This window comes from Suricata suricatta, chromosome 7 (assembly GCF_006229205.1).
Source record: "Suricata suricatta isolate VVHF042 chromosome 7, meerkat_22Aug2017_6uvM2_HiC, whole genome shotgun sequence".
NCBI lineage: Eukaryota > Metazoa > Chordata > Mammalia > Carnivora > Herpestidae > Suricata > Suricata suricatta.
Window position 1 is genome coordinate 3413291 of NC_043706.1, and position 16233 is coordinate 3429523.

Here is a 16233-nt window from a genome sequence, read left to right on the forward strand (position 1 = left end):
GACCTTTCTTAGAGTTCTGGAGCTCAGAAGTCTAGACTCAGGGGGTCAGCGGGTTTTCTGGAGACTTCAGGTAAGAGTCTTACTTCCTTGCCATTTTCAGCTCCTTGTGGCCTCAACCCTGAATCATCTCTTGCTTCTGTAGTCACGTTTCCTACTATTCTGACCTTCCTTTGGTGCCCTTGGAAAATCCAGGATAATCCCTTCATTTCAAAATCCTCAACTGAATCACATCTATAAAGTCTCTTTTACCAGGCACGGTAACGTGCTCATAAGTTCTGGGGATTAGGATGTGGTCTATGTGAAAAGCCATTATTCAACTTACCACAGCCTCTATTAACAAACGGCAAGTGCCTAGCAATGCTCTTTAGATTGCTTCTGTTGATCAGGCCTTTTTTCAGAGGAAAAACAGGGATGCAGTTTCCACACGTCTTGTTTTTCAATAGACACTCTTCTCTAAGGGCTCCGTGGCATAATGATTAGCATGAAGTCAAATCTGGAAATTTTACGGTCCCTTGTATTTTTACCTTCTCAATGGCATTCCCTCCCCATCACAGGATCTCGGGGCATCGGGCCTTCCTGAGTTTATGGGTATCTGCTGTGTAGATTGCCACAAGATTGGCACGGACGACAAGATACACTTTGTCTCACGCTTGTGGTGGGTCCCCAGGGTCAGCATGGCTGGGCCTTCCGCTTCGGGATCTTCTGAGATCTGCATCCAAGTACTGGCTGGACTGGGAGTCACCTCAAAGCTCAGCCGGGGAAAGATCCACTCATTTCCAAACTGACATGTGTGCTGCAGGATTTAGTTCCTCCAAAGCTGCGGATCCGAGGGCCTCAGGTTCCGCTGGCTGATGGCTGGAGTCCGTCAGCGGGTCCTTGCCGCGTGGGTCTTACCAGTGGGACGGCTCATCTTCTCGAAGCCTGAAAGCCGAGAGAGCAACAGCGCAAATGTTTGGGTGAGCTGGAAATCACGACCTGGTGTCATCTAATCATGGGAGGGACATCCTGTGACATTTACTGTGTTCTGGATGTTAGGAGCAAGTCACTAGGCCCAGCCCACACTCGAGGGAAGGGATTACACAAAACCTATGTCTGCCACCTGGATTCCAGAGACCGCAGAGACCCCAAAGCAGAATGAGCCTCAGCTCTGGCCTCCTAGGACTCATACGTCACAGGACGCTTTCTTTTTCTTTTTTTGCCTAGTCAGCAAGTGCTCTATTGAAAGGAATTGCTGGTACCTCCCAACTGGGAACATTCCTTCAAGGTCTTAGTTTTTATAGTTTTCCTTTATCTCTCTCTCTTTACAATCCAGTCAGCATTGAAGGGCTAGATCCTCACAAGTGAATTCGGATCTCTAGGTATAGCGCCCTCCGCCGGCTATTTTCCTAGAGTTTCCCAGGGATTCAAGTGCGCAGCAAGGGGTGAGGCCCAGGGAGCTCATGCGGCCCTGCCGGTCCACTTCGACTTGCCGCCACCCCAAGGCGTTTACTATTTTCTTACACAGGTTGCGATGTTTAATTATGTATTGCCTGTTTCTGCATAATTAGGTTTCACCAGGGTAGGGAAGTTTACATGCTCCTCTATTTAGAACATGTGTGAGATGCTTGAGAGATATTCTTTGAAAGATCGAATAAATAAAACACTCCGTGAGCTCTTCATATGGGCCGCGGTCAGCACGATTTACGGCCCCAGTCCCGACACCACCCGCCAGCACAAATACATCGTTTTTCTTTCCAGCGGCTTTTTTGAATCCGTCACTCACTCAAACTTAAAAACAATGACAACTTCATGCCGTTTGCCTGCTGGAGGATGGGAGCTGCTGAAGGGGACGCTCGTCTGCCTGTCTGAGACTGATATGTTTTGATATTGATTTGATAATTCATATGTTTGCTACTTATTAAATCATTCCTTGACTCCTCCTTACATCACGCAGTTTGAATCCTGATCATGTCGCAAAGGTCATCTGGTCATCTTCCGTTCCCATTCATCCCAATTTCTTACTGATTAAAAAAAAAATTTTTTTTTACCATTTTTTATTTATTTTTGAGAAATAGACAGAGCATGAATGAAGGAGGGGCAGAGAGAGGGAGATGCAGAATCCGAAGCAGGCTCCAGGCTCTGCGCTGTCAGCTCCAACTCACGAACCGTGAGATCATGACCTGAGCCGAAGTCTGCGGATTATCCGACTGACCCACTCAGGCGCCCCTCTTACTGATTCTCTAGTTTATCATGTTGCATACACACACACACACACACACACACACACACACAGACACACACAGACACACACACACACATCACACACACACACACACAGAGCGAGAGCGAGAGAGAGGGAGAGGGAGGGAGAGAGACTTATTTATTTCCTTATTTTTGTCATAACATCGGGTATGGATGAGAAAGAGGAAAGCAGCCCTGGCGCCCCGGCCTGGGCTCTTGGGTCGGGCTGGCACTCGCTGCCCCGTCGTGGGAAGCTTTGGTTGAGCACGCGCAGTCTCACGTGGTAAGCGCCCCAGCGATTCTCCGGTCCTGAGGACCGAGACAGAGACCAGCACCACCAGAACATCTCCTAATCCAGTCCAGAACAGACCGGAAAAGGTGGCCGTGAGCTCTCCGCAAAGACCGGGCATCTGCCCGCGGGTGTGAGCGACTCCTGGGTTTACCCATTCAGCCTCACTCCGTTCTAACGCCAAATCACGGAAGCACGCCTGCGCTTCCTCACAGCCGCCCCCCAGGGCACAGCCTGGCTCCCTTGTCCCCTCCCTCAAGTCACCCGCCGTCAGACATATTGTTACAATAAGGCAACAAGGCCGTTTGCCAGCTTGGTTTGGTTTTTCAAATTCCAGATGTAATGGACACGCAGCATCGGGGAAGGTTCAAACGTGCGAGGCGCTGATGCATCGCTGCGCCGCGGAATGGGTGCGGCGGGCGTCACCCGACACCCGCATCACGTCACCCGACACCCGCATCACGTCGGGCGGTGCTCTCTTCATGTTTTGTGATGAGAATGTTTAAGATACGGTCTCTTAGCAACTTTCAAGTATATAATATACTATTGCTGACTATAATCACCAGCTTGTGCGTGAGATCTTGGGAAGTTACTCATCTTCTAACAGCAAATTTTGTGCCCTTTGACCCTCACGCCCCCCCCCCCCCCCAGCCCCTGGGAACCACCACTGCACTCTCTGTTTCTACACATTCAGTGCTCAGCTTTTCAAGATTCCACACGTAAGCGATACCATTCAGCCTTTGTCTTTCTCCGTCTGGCTCCCTCACTTAGCGGAACGCCCTTGAGGTCTACCCAGGCCGTCAAAATGGCAGTGTCCTGTATGCAAAGACACATTCATTCACTGACACCTGGGTTTGTTTTTCCATATTTCGGGGATTGTGAATGCTGCTGAAGTGAGGAGCGGGGTGCGGAGATCTCCTTGGTAACTCGTTTTCTCTCCTCCGGATAAACACCCACACGCCGGATTGCTGGGGCACAGGGGAGTTCCAGTGTTAATTTTCTGAGGAACCTCCGTGCTGTTTTCCATGGTGGCTGCACCCGCTTCCGTTCCCAGCAACGGTGCACAGGGATCCGTTTCCTCCACGGGGTACTAACTCTTGTTATCTATGCACTTTTCGCTGATGGCCATTCTAACAGATGTGGGGGCCTTGCGGCTCTGACTTGCGTTTCCTTGATAATTAGCGACGTGGAGCATGTTGGCCAGTTAGATGCTTTCTTTGGAGAAATGGCCTTCCATGAAAGGGAGGTCGGCACAAAATGGCGTCCAGAAGCTCAGGGAGCAGGAAGGCTGAAGGAGAAGGCCGACAAGTCCAGTCTGAGGAGAAATGGTTTATCAAAGGCAGTTAGGGACAGAAGCAGGTCTTGGGTGACTCCACGTCCTGGGACACCTGCTTTTACAGTCTTGGGAGCACACGGGAAGCCTGCCCAGAAGGGATGAAGGAGACTCACCGTTGTACCTCCCGAGCAGACTGAGGACGTGGCGCCCGAAGGTGTACTTGTCAGGGCGGCCGGACAGAGAGAATGGGTGTATGTGGGGGGCTGTGTCTGGGGGCGGTGCCCAGGAAGGCTTCAGGTCACAGGGTGGTGGTCACCGCAGAGCTGCCCGAGATGGCGCTAGTCTGGTCCACGCAAAAGTCTCTAGAGTTCTCTGAGCATTTTGAAATCGGACTTGATGTTGTTGTTATTGAGTTGTAGGAGTTCTTTCCATATTTTGGATATTAAATCCTCCTCCAATATATGGTTTGCAAATGTTTTCTCCTGTTTAATAGCTTTTTTCATTTTCTTGATGTCTTTTGCCCTGCAGCGCGGTTCAGTTTGATAGAGTTTTACTTGTTGATGTTTTTCTTGTTGCTCGTGCTGTTGGTGTCTTATCCAAAACATCATTGCTGAAATAAATGTCAATGAGATTTCCCCCTCATGTTTCCTTCTAGGAGTTTTATGGTTTTTTGGTCTTATATTTATGTCTTTAATCCAATTCCAGTTAAATTTTGTGGGTGCTGTGGGATGGACGCCCACTTTCAGTTTTCTGCATATGGTTATCCAATTTTGGATCAATCCAGTATTTGGATTATATCCGATCTGAAGGTTTGTACCCTCTATGATGTTGAGGTACATTCTCTCTATACCAACGTTGTTGAGAGTTTTTCTTTTTTTAAATCATGCAAGACTGTTGTGTTTTGTTAACAACATGGCGTGACAGATGTGAACATGAAAAATGTTTGTATTTAATAAGGTCTTTAAAAACACCCCTTTAACTGAGATTCTCCAAGCTCTCTGGAGGTCTGTGCTCTCCCTTCGGCCACAGCAAGCGGACCCCTTACCCAGCTGCAGGCGCTTTCCCGTGATCTGCGGCGGGTGGGCCTCGAAATAGGCAATAAAAAAATAAAGGACAGTAAAATTTTAAAAATCAAACTCACCTGTACGAAACAAAAAAACAAGTAGAAACAAAACAAAACAAAACAAAGCTCCCTCAGATGGTCCTACAATTCTTCATTAAAGCCCCAAGCCCAACATCTTTGGCCTGGCTTCCACACCTTCCCGCTGCCCCGCAGTCACCCGCCTGCACTTCCCGGAGGAGGGACTCTTTCCAAGTAGCGCTAACGTCGCCCGGGGCATCCTTCCTTCTGGAAGTCCAGCCCAGAAGGATCTTGCGGCACTAGGGGTAATACACGGTTTCAGTGCACGGGCCCTAATAGGAACGATGAAATCCCGGGTGGTTTTTGTTTTTTATTTATTTATTTTTCCAAGGTGGTTTTTAGAACCAAAGCAGTCATTCACCCCGTTCTTCCGTCAGAGGTTCCCATGTTTCCTTAGGAGGTGTGTTTTGTTTTTATTCGGGTCCACATCCTCCTTCCCCGGACTACAGTCCCTTTGTTTTTCTTTTTTCCTTTGTCGAGCCTAGAGGGCCACTTACAGGGGACAAAGAAGTTTCCTTCATTAACAATGGGACTCACAAAGCAGGGCTGTGTGAAGTATAGCAACATTTATCCACGAACTCGCCTTCAGGTGACGAGGTGGCCGAGTGGTTAAGGCGATGGACTGCTAATCCATTGTGCTCTGCACGCGTGGGTTCGAATCCCATCCTCGTCGGCGGCTTTCTCCGCGCCGGTGGACTGAGGTTTTAGCTCCTCGAGCGAGTTGAGAGGCCAGTACTTGTCGGTGAGACCTCGTAGGAAAGAAAAAACCCAGTAACGTTCACTAGTTGGAAACCCAAAAGAAAAACCCAGTAACGTTCACTAGTTGGAAACCCATTTCGCTGTTTTACGGACGCTCCTTCGCGGGTCAGCCCCTTGCCTGGGCAGCCGGCGTTATCGATGGAGGTCGCAGGCGCGGTGACCTCACGTCTCCGGGGTGAGGTCCCGCTGTCAGTGAGGTCGGCGGTGCACAGCTGATGCTGGCGCCCCCTGCTGGCATCGCATTCACCTTTCGCGAAAATTCGCAAAGAAAGGCATCTTCTCTTTTTTTTTTCTTTTTTAAAACGTAGAATCCACGCCCATCAGGGGGCTTGAACTCTCTCTCTCAGCGAGAGAAAGAGAGACCTGCTCTACGTGAGCCAACAGGCGCCCTGGCGTCATTCTCCATTTTGGATTTCGGTTGAATGAGTTTAAATCAAAGATCTTTTCCAAGCGCCCCAGTCTAGCTGTTTCTCCCTTCTTTGCTCATTTTCTGCCGTTTGCATCTTAATTTTAGCACATACTCCCATAAAACTCCGTTGTCACCTGTTGTCACTTTACTGTGAGCTAGGCAGCAAGGCTCGGGTATACAGTGTACAACACATCTGTGGGGACCACAGAGATGATCTCTTTGAAAACTACACCTTCTATCACCTGTCTCCATTTTACAGACGAGGAAACTAAGGTAGAAACCAAACCAACTGTTTTTAAAAAATCATATCACGGGCCTTTCCTTCCTGAGGTTCGTGGGAACCAGGTTCTTCCAGATCAAGTGGTTAGCTGATGAGATCTTTCCCAAATGTTCACATCTTGAAACCGACACCCTGACTTTTGATATCTAGAGAATTCTTAAGTACCTTTGTCATAAGCCAAAACCTCATGAGGACTGAGGCCTATGCAGCACAAAACCTGAAGCAGTATCTGATTTTGAGTTTTATCTAACCATGTCTGGCTGATACGGTACATGCAGTTTAAAGATGATTTACAAACTTCTAAATAAAAGAAGACCACCAGACCGTTAAAAATTATATGAAAAAAATCACAAAAACTATTGATAGAGTTCCTAAATAGTACTAAAGTGTCACGTGGCGCAAGACACCCCATATCTGCACAAACCGATAGCATGTTAAAATATGGCAAACTGGAAAATGTTGTCACTCTTATGACACGCAGAGAATGTGTTCAACTGTAAGGATGCAGACGGTTTCCCCTCTGACCTTGAAGGCCAGCTAACACCATTAACATTTCTGGGGGCGGGCCTAAAGATGGAGGTTAAGACTAGTCACGCCCTACGTGAGGGTCCTGGGCCCACTCTGTGATTGGTCAATGCTCTAAATGTTGTGATTGGGTCCCGCCAAAAGTAACAAGTACTCTAGGCAATGTGAATGGTTAAACCTGCTGTCAAAAATACTGTATAATAATAATTGGATCACTGTACCTATGTCACAATTTCCTGTAACTCTCCCTTCCCAATCTCATAAAAGTCCTACCCCACCTTTGTTCCGGGCTCTCTGGCTCTCTCCGTTCCACCAGCTTGGAGTGAGCAGAGGCCCGGGTTGGAACCTGCAATAAACGACCTTTGCTTTTTGGCTTTGACTCTGGACTCTGGTGCGTCTTTCTTGGGGGGCTTCCGTGATACGGGCATTTCACAACTTTTAAATCCATCTTCCCTTACCCTGGCTACGTGATGGATGAAGGGAAGATGTCTCATAAAAGTTAGTTGCCTTTATATCAGTGATATTTGATGCTTCAACATTCCGGATAATTGGTCTCCTGCCCGGAACCAGAAAGGACATACTGGTTGGACAAGGTTAGATTTATTGTCTTGTTACAATGAGGGAGGCAAAATGTGGTTCTCTTATTAGGTGACTCAGGCACTCTGTGATTGGGTACCTTGCTAGTTTTCGGCTCGAAGGCGAGAGGATGGAAGCAGGACTAGAGCTAACATTGGTTTTAAAAAATGCAACAGTCCCTCATGTGAGCGGGGAAGGAGGGGAGGTTTGCTAATTTTTGTTACATGGACAACGTTATTGCTTTTCATCTTTGTGTTCAGACATGATTATGGCCAGTTTTTTTTTTTTAAATCTTGCTTCGTGGTGGTCACTTGGAAATACTTGTAAGTATAGTTGGATGGTATACTTGGATGGCATACTTGGAAATTATTTATGTCCAACAGGAATTTCCTAGGGCTTCGCCGGGAGTGCCAGACCAGGTCCCAGCAACGCTCAGGACGAACTCTGCGTGTCAGACCAATTCCTGGCTGGCAGTGGCTGCTCTTCTCCTCCTCAAAGTGTGTAGAATTCATACGCATGATGACTCATTTTTAATATGCAATATTAAGGTAACAGGAAAGGAGGAATAATTACTAAAATTAAAAAGTTGTCACTGAGCCCTCAGATGATTAAATCGTTGGCAATTTTTTATTCTTTCTGTCTCCGAGCCCTTTGCCTAGTAACTCCTCAGCTCCTCTTCAAGAGACGGAGTGTCGTCCCTTATCTCTGGGGATGATTTGGGTCAATGTTAGTAGACAAGTCTGGCAGGGCCATCTCCGTGGGCGGAAGTCCCCTCCAGGGAGTGGCTGCAATTTCACTCAAGGTCCCAGACAGAACAGGCTTCAAAGTCACCGGAGCCCCTGCAGCGGGGAGCCTGGGAGTCACGTGGGGCTGTGCCACTCGACACTACAGCCCTTGGTGGAGTTTGGCCAGATCATTCGACTTCAGATGCTTGAGTAATAAACGCTTACTGTTACGTGCTTCTATGAGTTTGTGTTTGTGTGTTTGTTACGGAGCAGCAGCCGACCACAACACACGCTCTTTGCTGCTTCGAGGTCATGATCAAAATCCTGACGTTTTCAAAACTACCTTTTCTAATGTAGCATATAATTTACTTACATATCATATAAGCCATTTATTCTCTTTTGTGTTTTCTGTGTCGTTCCCTTCCCCTCCCCCTGCCCTCCACCCCAACGCTCTTAGGGACGCGGACTTTTGCGTACCGTGATCCTAGGATCTTAGGTCTACATCCCAGAGTCCAGAAACACTTATTACATTCATGCACCTGCTCTGCGCCGTCCAGCAGGGCCCAGCTCCCAGGGTTTGTAATCCGCATCCCGGAATCTTTCTTCTTGATTTCTGTTCTTCCAGTCGCTCTTCCCATCCATCTCTAATGAGCGTTATTATTATTAGTTTTTCCTGAATCCCCTTTTCAAAGGCGGAAAGGCTTACACATCTATTGGGGGAATACATATATTATTATTCTCCGGATTTGGGGAAGAGCCCCCTAAGCCCCAATGACCATTTAAGGGTCAGGATGTCTGCAGGTGGCCCTATCACTTTTTATTTTCTTCTCTTTGGCACTTCCTGGTCTGGAAAGGCTGTCTGCTCCTTTTGGTATCCTTTTCTGTGAATGCAGGAGAAAGAGGAAGAAGAAAGTGAAATAATTTGTATCAGGAACATTTTTACCTTTTGGATCAGAATTTCTGCTTCCATGAAACTCCTGGAGAGGGTGTGGGTGAAAGAAGTCAGTTCCTCCTCTGGACGGAGGATTAAAAGCCCATCAGGTGGGGAGGAGGACGCTTTTGCCTGTTCTCAGGAAACCAGAAACTTGCGAGCAGTTTAAGTATTTCTTAACTGTAACTTTATTCAGTTCTTTTGAGAGTATATCCTTTGTTAGCTTATAAAGGGTTACTTGGTGTAAATGCTACATTTCGTGAGGAAGGAGGCAGTGAGTGGCTTCTTATGACATTAACATGCTCCGCTGTTTTTCATCTGAGAAATCTCAATCTCTGGGAACCAGCGCTGAAGCCCCAACTGTTCTTTACAATTTGGACCCGACAGCGGTCTGGAGAAACCCTGGGTCACACCAGAGGCCAAGAGAGAGGCCTGGGAGAGGAAGAGGTAATAATTATTCCCATGTTTTAATATTCATCGCTCTGACCTGGCAAAAGCATCCATGCGCTCCCTGTGATGTGAACAGACTGTTTCACCAGGAAGTCAAGATTTGGAAATTACTTCTTCTCCATCGTAAAGTTTAAAATTCAGTTATTTAGGCACAAAAACGTGGGCTTTTTGTGTGTATTTTGCACCGCTCTCTCCTTCTGTCTTCCTTTTTGCTTACACACTCTGTAAATAGCTGGATTCTTTTCATGACCTTATTTTTCTGCTCTGGATTTCAGGTTTGCACATGAACTGTCCTCCTCCTTTTGATGGCGACAGCGGAGGCACAAAGGCAGGTAAGAGGGGAAAAGAAGGGTAAGAGTGAAACCCAGTAACACAGACTGCGGCGGCGGCAGCCCGAATGTCCGAGGACGCGCAGACTCAGACCAGAAGACAGAATCCAGAGAAGACTCTGGGGAGAAAAGAAACGGCAGGTTTCCATGAGGCTGGCCCCCGGGTTCCGCGTTAGTCTGAGACTCGGCCTTTCTTAGAGAGGGGTCGCCTTACAGATCCGACTCCCCTTAAAACCCCGGATCTCCCAAGGCCTTTGAGAATGACCGCTTGCGGGTGGGAAAGATGAGGAGGCGGGTTTGCACAGCGGGTGACAGGTGGACCCTCCTCCCGCCGCGTGAATTATGGCCCTCTTGGGGGCAGGGGGGGAATAAAAGGTGACGCACCCGGAGCTAACCACGAAGGGATTCGAACCCTCAATCTTCTGATCCGAAGTCAGACGCCTTATCCGTTAGGCCACGTGGTCCCCGGGTACGGGCCTGTGTCGCAACACTTAGAAAGTATAATGAGCTTTCCGCAGGGTCCTGAGTCTCAAAATAGCGCGCGGGCCGCCGGCGCTTTCTACACTGGATCCTCCGGGTTATTTGAGCCCCGGAGGCGGGACTCACCGCGGGTAGGAACTGACAATTACTGTGGGTGCTCCGGGGGAGAGGAAAGTCGCTCACAGACCACCCCCGACCAGAAAAACTGTTCATAGGACCGAAAAGATGCCAAAGGACCGCATATCGTCTGCGTCAAGGGCTGTCTTCGAATGCGCCCAGAGCGTCCTCACGGTTCAGACTCGTCCACGGTCACTAGTGTCAGACCCCAGGGGCCCGGCTGTCCTGCGCGGAGACCGCGCCCCCCCCCCCCCCCCCCCCCCCGCAAGGCGGTCGGCACCCGCACCCGCACCCGCGGCTTTCTCGCCGTCTTGCAGGCCGGGGGAGGGGGTGGGTAACAGTTTACCCCTTCTCACACTCTGGTACTTTCTGCGGCTGTGGTCATGTGCCCCCAGAGCGCTTTTCACAGTGCATCTCTATCTGGAGAAGAGCCTGCTTTTTGTTGGTGTCTTAGGGCTTCAGGGTGGTCCAGGGTCCTTTGAGGTTTCCACATATGAAGAGATAAACACTATTGCAGTATCACAAAAATCGATTAACAATTCTTCCATTTCATAGACGACTCCACACAAGAACGTGCTGCAATAAAATCCTTGCACGGACGGGTTGTTTCTAGACTTTACAGTGTTCTATAGAGTGCTTGGCCCAATAAAGCGGTAGAGATTCACACTTCCATTTTGGATCACTTCTTTCCAGTTCATCAGTGAATCTGGGTGACCTTGCTTAAGGATAATGGCGACAATCTACACATGTCGCATTTCCTTAATTTTCTTAAATCCCAGACCTTGGAAGCATTGGCCCTCTCAGCTCATTTGTGACAGGTCATGGCTTTTCCTGACTAGGAAATTAGCAGCTACCGGAGCACAGACATGGGGTTTTAAAAGTTGTCCTTCTTTCCCTGTCCACAGAACACCAGCAGGCAAGCAGTAGGAACTCAATAAAAATGTGCTCAATTTCTCACATACATATATATATTTGGAATTTTGCAATCATCTTTAATGTGGGGATTATTGAGCTAAGAGATTCTTTTATCCTGCAAAAATCTGACTACAGACTTGTTCTCTTCTCTCTCCCTGGAAGCAGGACGAAGGTGGCTAAACCGCTGTGGGCGGTGTTGGTAGAAGTCAGAGGACACTGCCAGGGCTCAGACATCTGGCCTGGTGGAGACACGATCTTCAGGAAGATCACGGGCAAGGATATTCAGCCAAGATAATTTTTTAAGTTTAGTTACTTATTTTGAGAGAGAGAAGGGGAAGGGTGGAGAGACTCCCAAGCAGGCTCCACGCGGCCATTACGAGTGAGATGTGGGGCGAGAACTCAGCAGCCGTGACGTCATGACCCGAGTTCAAAGAGCAGGAGTCCGACACCTAACCTTCCGGCCAAACTTATTCTTGAGCATGACTGGTGTCTTGGTTTCCATGACGTTTCCCCTCAGGCATCAGCATGTGTTCTAGTGGTACCCAAGCAACACATATTCCAAACACCTTGGCAGAAGATGATGATGAAAACCTTGAGCATTGGATGTGGGTTAGCAAGAGATGTGCTGCTGATATGGGCCTGGTCCTGGGGTGGCGGCCGGTGAGGGCTGAGTCTGGCGGGGGGGGGGGGGTCTGTCTGGCAGGCTCACCTGCCCGTGTTCGGAGGTGTGCAGATGAATTGGCCTCCTGGTCTAGCGTGCCCTATGGATAATTTTCTCTTCTGTTGGCAACGATCACGTTTGCCAAGTTCCAATATGTTAGACCGTACACTTATTCTCGTCTGTGAATGGAGAGGTTGAAGAAATTATTTTTAAAAACCACACACATTATGAAAGACATTGTTGCATAGTTTGCTGTAAAATAAAAAACCAAACCCCGCCCCCAACAGTCAAAAATCAGATCACCAACTTGAAAACTCCAGGGACTTTTTTCTAATGAGAAAATTTGATCGTATTTCTCCTTTGATCAAAATTGGAAATGGTTTCTCACTGCCCACAGACAAATAAAATCGAAACCTGTTTGCATTGCACATTCACTTCTTTATGACGGGCCCTATCGCGGTCTCTTCTGCCACAACTTAGAATTACATTGTGGCCCTAAAATTTCCAGGGCTCCTTTGACATCTTTGAGCCTCGTAGGGCCTCCAAAGGCCTATGACTTTGCCTGTTCTTACAAGAGATGACCTCTCTCCGGCCAGTTCCTCCATCAACGGGACCAGTACATCCCATCAGCCCCTCAACCTAGTGGGATGCTCCTCCCTGTCAGTCCGGGAAGCTGTTAAAATAAGCCAATCCACATTTTGGAGGGACCCAGGGGCCACTGTACCCCCTGGTTACTGGGAAGCTTACCTCCCGCAGCCCTTGCTGGCTCACTCTATTTGAGATTGCAGCCCGAGAGACCTTGCATGGCATGCGGTGCTCTTGCCCCCCAGGCTGTGAGCATGTTGGGGCCCAGTAGGCAAAAATAACCCTCAAACAATATTTGGCCTCCTGGGCCACACATGTGGCTTCTGTTCATCCTGTCTATGATTTTCTCGTTGCTTTGCAAAGAAACATATCCTTTTAGGCTTTGAATCACCTTGGGTCAGTTAGTGACACCAGCCTTCCCTTACTTTGTCTGCCAAAGATTTGCTTGTTAATGGATGAGCATCTTACCCTAGAATAACTGATGAAGGGCCTTAAGGAATGTAAATCTCCTTATAGAATTCTTCAGGCTCATCTTCCGCTTGGAACCACACTATTATTAGGGAATCCCTCTCTTGTAATGAATTGATTGTTCCTATTATTTACTACTGTCTACATGTCTTTACTTCAGGGACCTTGAACTATGTAATCATTAAAGAAATGATGTAATCACCCATGATATATAAGACCCTGGCTATCTTAATAAAGTGTGGCTTTACCACCTTCCCTGTTGTCTGTCTTCTTTCTTAGAGATATTGGCCGGGACCTTTCGACTGGGGTGTGTGGGCTGGTCCCCCGCATGAGCACGTGTGACCAGTCAACCGCTACCGATGCCATCTGTCCAGTGTTGAGCAAGGTATGTCCGGCCATGTGGTCACTGCTCAGGGCAGACCTCCTCCACCTACAGGGCGGATGGGAGGCGCTCTGAATACAGGCCCCTTTTCTTTTCTCCTCAAACCCTTCTCTTGCAATCTCTCTCACCTCCATGTTCGATCGCACCAGATAGTTTATAGCTCTTTAGAAACCCTTGACTGTTATACCTTCTTGTACTTGTTTCTTTCTTCTGTTTTATTTTTTCTATCTAGAAGTCTCTTCTTGGCTGCCCGCTAAGCTCTTACTCATTCAGGTTGGGACTCAAAATCTGCCACTTTTCCCAAGTTGGGCCATTGCCAGGGCAAAGGTAATGTGGCAAATCTATTTCACTTGGTTTTCACAGATCTCTGTAGTCACCGTGATGCTCCTTTGTCAAACTCTGAGAACGAACGTACTGGAAAGTTCGCACAGTTACTGGGTAACGGTGTTATTCTATGTACCCAAAGCGGGGGGGTCGCTACAAAGCAGGTTGTCAGCTTATTTGAAGTAAACTTGGAAATTCCTGACATGTAGCTGGTGTCAGGCACGTGTGGAGGTGGGGGACTGACTCACTTCCAGAAGGTGGGCTCCAATACTCCAGTGGACTTTGCTGGGCAACCACAGATTTCACGGGGGCCTGTGTTCACAACTGGAGAGAAGACAGAGGCCAAGAAAGACTTCTCTTGTCTTTGCTCCTGTGCATCTTGTACCCCCTGTGTCTGCTCTCTTCCCTTTGCTGTGATAAATCTTAACTCTGACTATAGGTTGAGTCATGTGAGTCCCAACTAGCGGGTGACCGGGAGGCTATCAGAAACCCTCATTTTTCCTTCTTCCACTGCACTTTGTGCATAATCTTTTAAAAGAAATATCTTCTTGTGCTGTACATACTTGTATACTTGTTGAGAAGACATCTAGACTGTAGGTTACTTAAATACTTAATGCTTAGCACAATGTCACCTGAGTATCTGAATAGGGATCTTTTCTGGGAGAAATATAATGTATACACTTTAAAAATGAGCATAGAGCACTTCTGTTGGAGATTGTAAAAGGAGGTAGGCGGTAGAGACACACTTAGCAGCATCAATCACAGAAGTGGTTTTCTCAGGTCAGAGTTCAGGCGTGGCCACCAAACTTTGCACTCTGCTTCAAACTGTTACTTATTTATTCCAAAGATTCAGACTCGGTAGTTGCCAAGATTTGGCGCTGGGGGGGGTCCAGCCGATTAGTCTACGGCTTTAGCCATGTAGCCACAGCTCGCTAAGAAGTCGTGGTTTCTGAATTAGGTATAGAAGGGAAATAACGCCTTCTCTCGGCTTCCTACCCTGCCCTCATCTCTACATTCAGTCTATTTTAGCGTTTTCCCAGCTCCACAGGGTAACGGGACTGTCACGCTCACTTTGGCACCCATTAGAAACAGTTTATGGTGGGAGAACGTCTCAGTTAATGATACTCGAGGGTCCATGACCGAAGGCCTATTCAACGCTGATGACTGTAAAGTTTCACGTTTATTTTCAGGACATAATTTTCACCCCAGAATGAAGCAAAACAAGAGGCTCCCTTTTCTTTGTGTACTGGGAAACGAAGCTCCAGAATTTTAACAGCTAAAACAGATAGCAGAGGATGGTTTCGATCCATCGACCTCTGGGTTATGGGCCCAGCACGCTTCCGCTGCGCCACTCTGCTCCCCGGCGAATCTTCCTCCAAATAATACTCTTAACTGTGTCCAGACGCGAATACTGACACTGGAAAAACACGCATTGAAGGAGCCGCTCCAATTCTCTTCGGGAGAATATCGCTACCAGAATCAAAGAGAGAACAGAACTAGGGGCAGCGACGGAAACATTAACACACTGTTGAGATTCGAGAGGCAGAGGGGAGAGGTGGCAGGAGAGTCAAGCGAAGATTAGAAGCTTTACTAAACGGGACAGGAAGGGGAAGGCCGGAAAAGAAGGCGGGCTTCCGCGCGGCGGAAGAGAATTCCGCCCCGGATCGCTAACCACGCCCGCGGTCGCCGTTGGGAGGAAGCCCCCTGGGCTCAGCGCGGGGGTGACTGCCGGCCGCGAGAGCCCCGGACCGAGGCTCGGGCGGGAAGGGCCGGTCCGCGGGCGCAGGAACGCTGGGGGCGCCGGCGCGGCGCGATCGTCCGAGGCACCCTGCGCAGCAAAGAATAAAGCAAAGCGCTCGTTTCTTTAGTCTGACGCACCTAAAATGTCCCGGGCTTCCCACACAGACCGGGACTCTGCAGACGCCTCCACCCGACTTTCGTCTCCGAAAGTCCCAGACCCGGGCCCCGCCTCCAGTGGCGTCGCCCGAGCCTTTCGCGAGGGGCGGGGCCGGGCAACCGTCGTTCTGCGTGGGCGCCTCCAGTCCTCAATTAGGTCCGCAATCCGCATATATAAAGAGTGTGCTCGGAAGGGTTTCGCACTTTTTTCGGAAGTTCTCTTAAGCGGTGGCAACATGTCTGGTCGCGGCAAGGGCGGGAAGGGCCTGGGCAAGGGCGGCGCCAAGCGCCACCGTAAGGTGCTGCGCGACAACATCCAGGGCATCACCAAGCCCGCCATCCGGCGGCTGGCCCGGCGCGGCGGCGTCAAGCGCATCTCCGGCCTCATCTACGAGGAGACCCGCGGGGTGCTCAAGGTGTTCCTGGAGAACGTGATCCGGGACGCCGTCACCTACACGGAGCACGCCAAGCGCAAGACGGTCACGGCCATGGACG

General features: G+C 49.0%; 1 protein-coding gene and 3 non-coding genes across 4 annotated transcripts in view; 2 read left to right on the plus strand and 2 right to left on the minus strand.

The window, feature by feature from the left end:
* Positions 1 to 5517: 5517 nt before the first annotated feature.
* TRNAS-GCU lies at positions 5518 to 5599 on the plus strand. Its single transcript has one exon. It is a non-coding gene; the product is annotated as a tRNA-Ser (tRNA).
* Positions 5600 to 10301: 4702 nt separating this feature from the next.
* On the minus strand, positions 10302 to 10374 carry TRNAR-UCG. Its single transcript has one exon. It is a non-coding gene; the product is annotated as a tRNA-Arg (tRNA).
* Positions 10375 to 15128: 4754 nt separating this feature from the next.
* On the minus strand, positions 15129 to 15200 carry TRNAM-CAU. The gene has a single exon. It is a non-coding gene; the product is annotated as a tRNA-Met (tRNA).
* A 733-nt stretch (positions 15201 to 15933) lies between these two features.
* Positions 15934 to 16233, plus strand: part of LOC115296195 (histone H4-like) — a 6395-nt gene continuing 6095 nt past the window's right edge. The window contains exon 1 of the mRNA XM_029944685.1: positions 15934 to 16169. Coding sequence (XP_029800545.1) covers positions 15975 to 16169 — 195 coding nt within the window. The 5' untranslated portion in view covers positions 15934 to 15974. The remainder of the gene's footprint in view (positions 16170 to 16233) is intronic.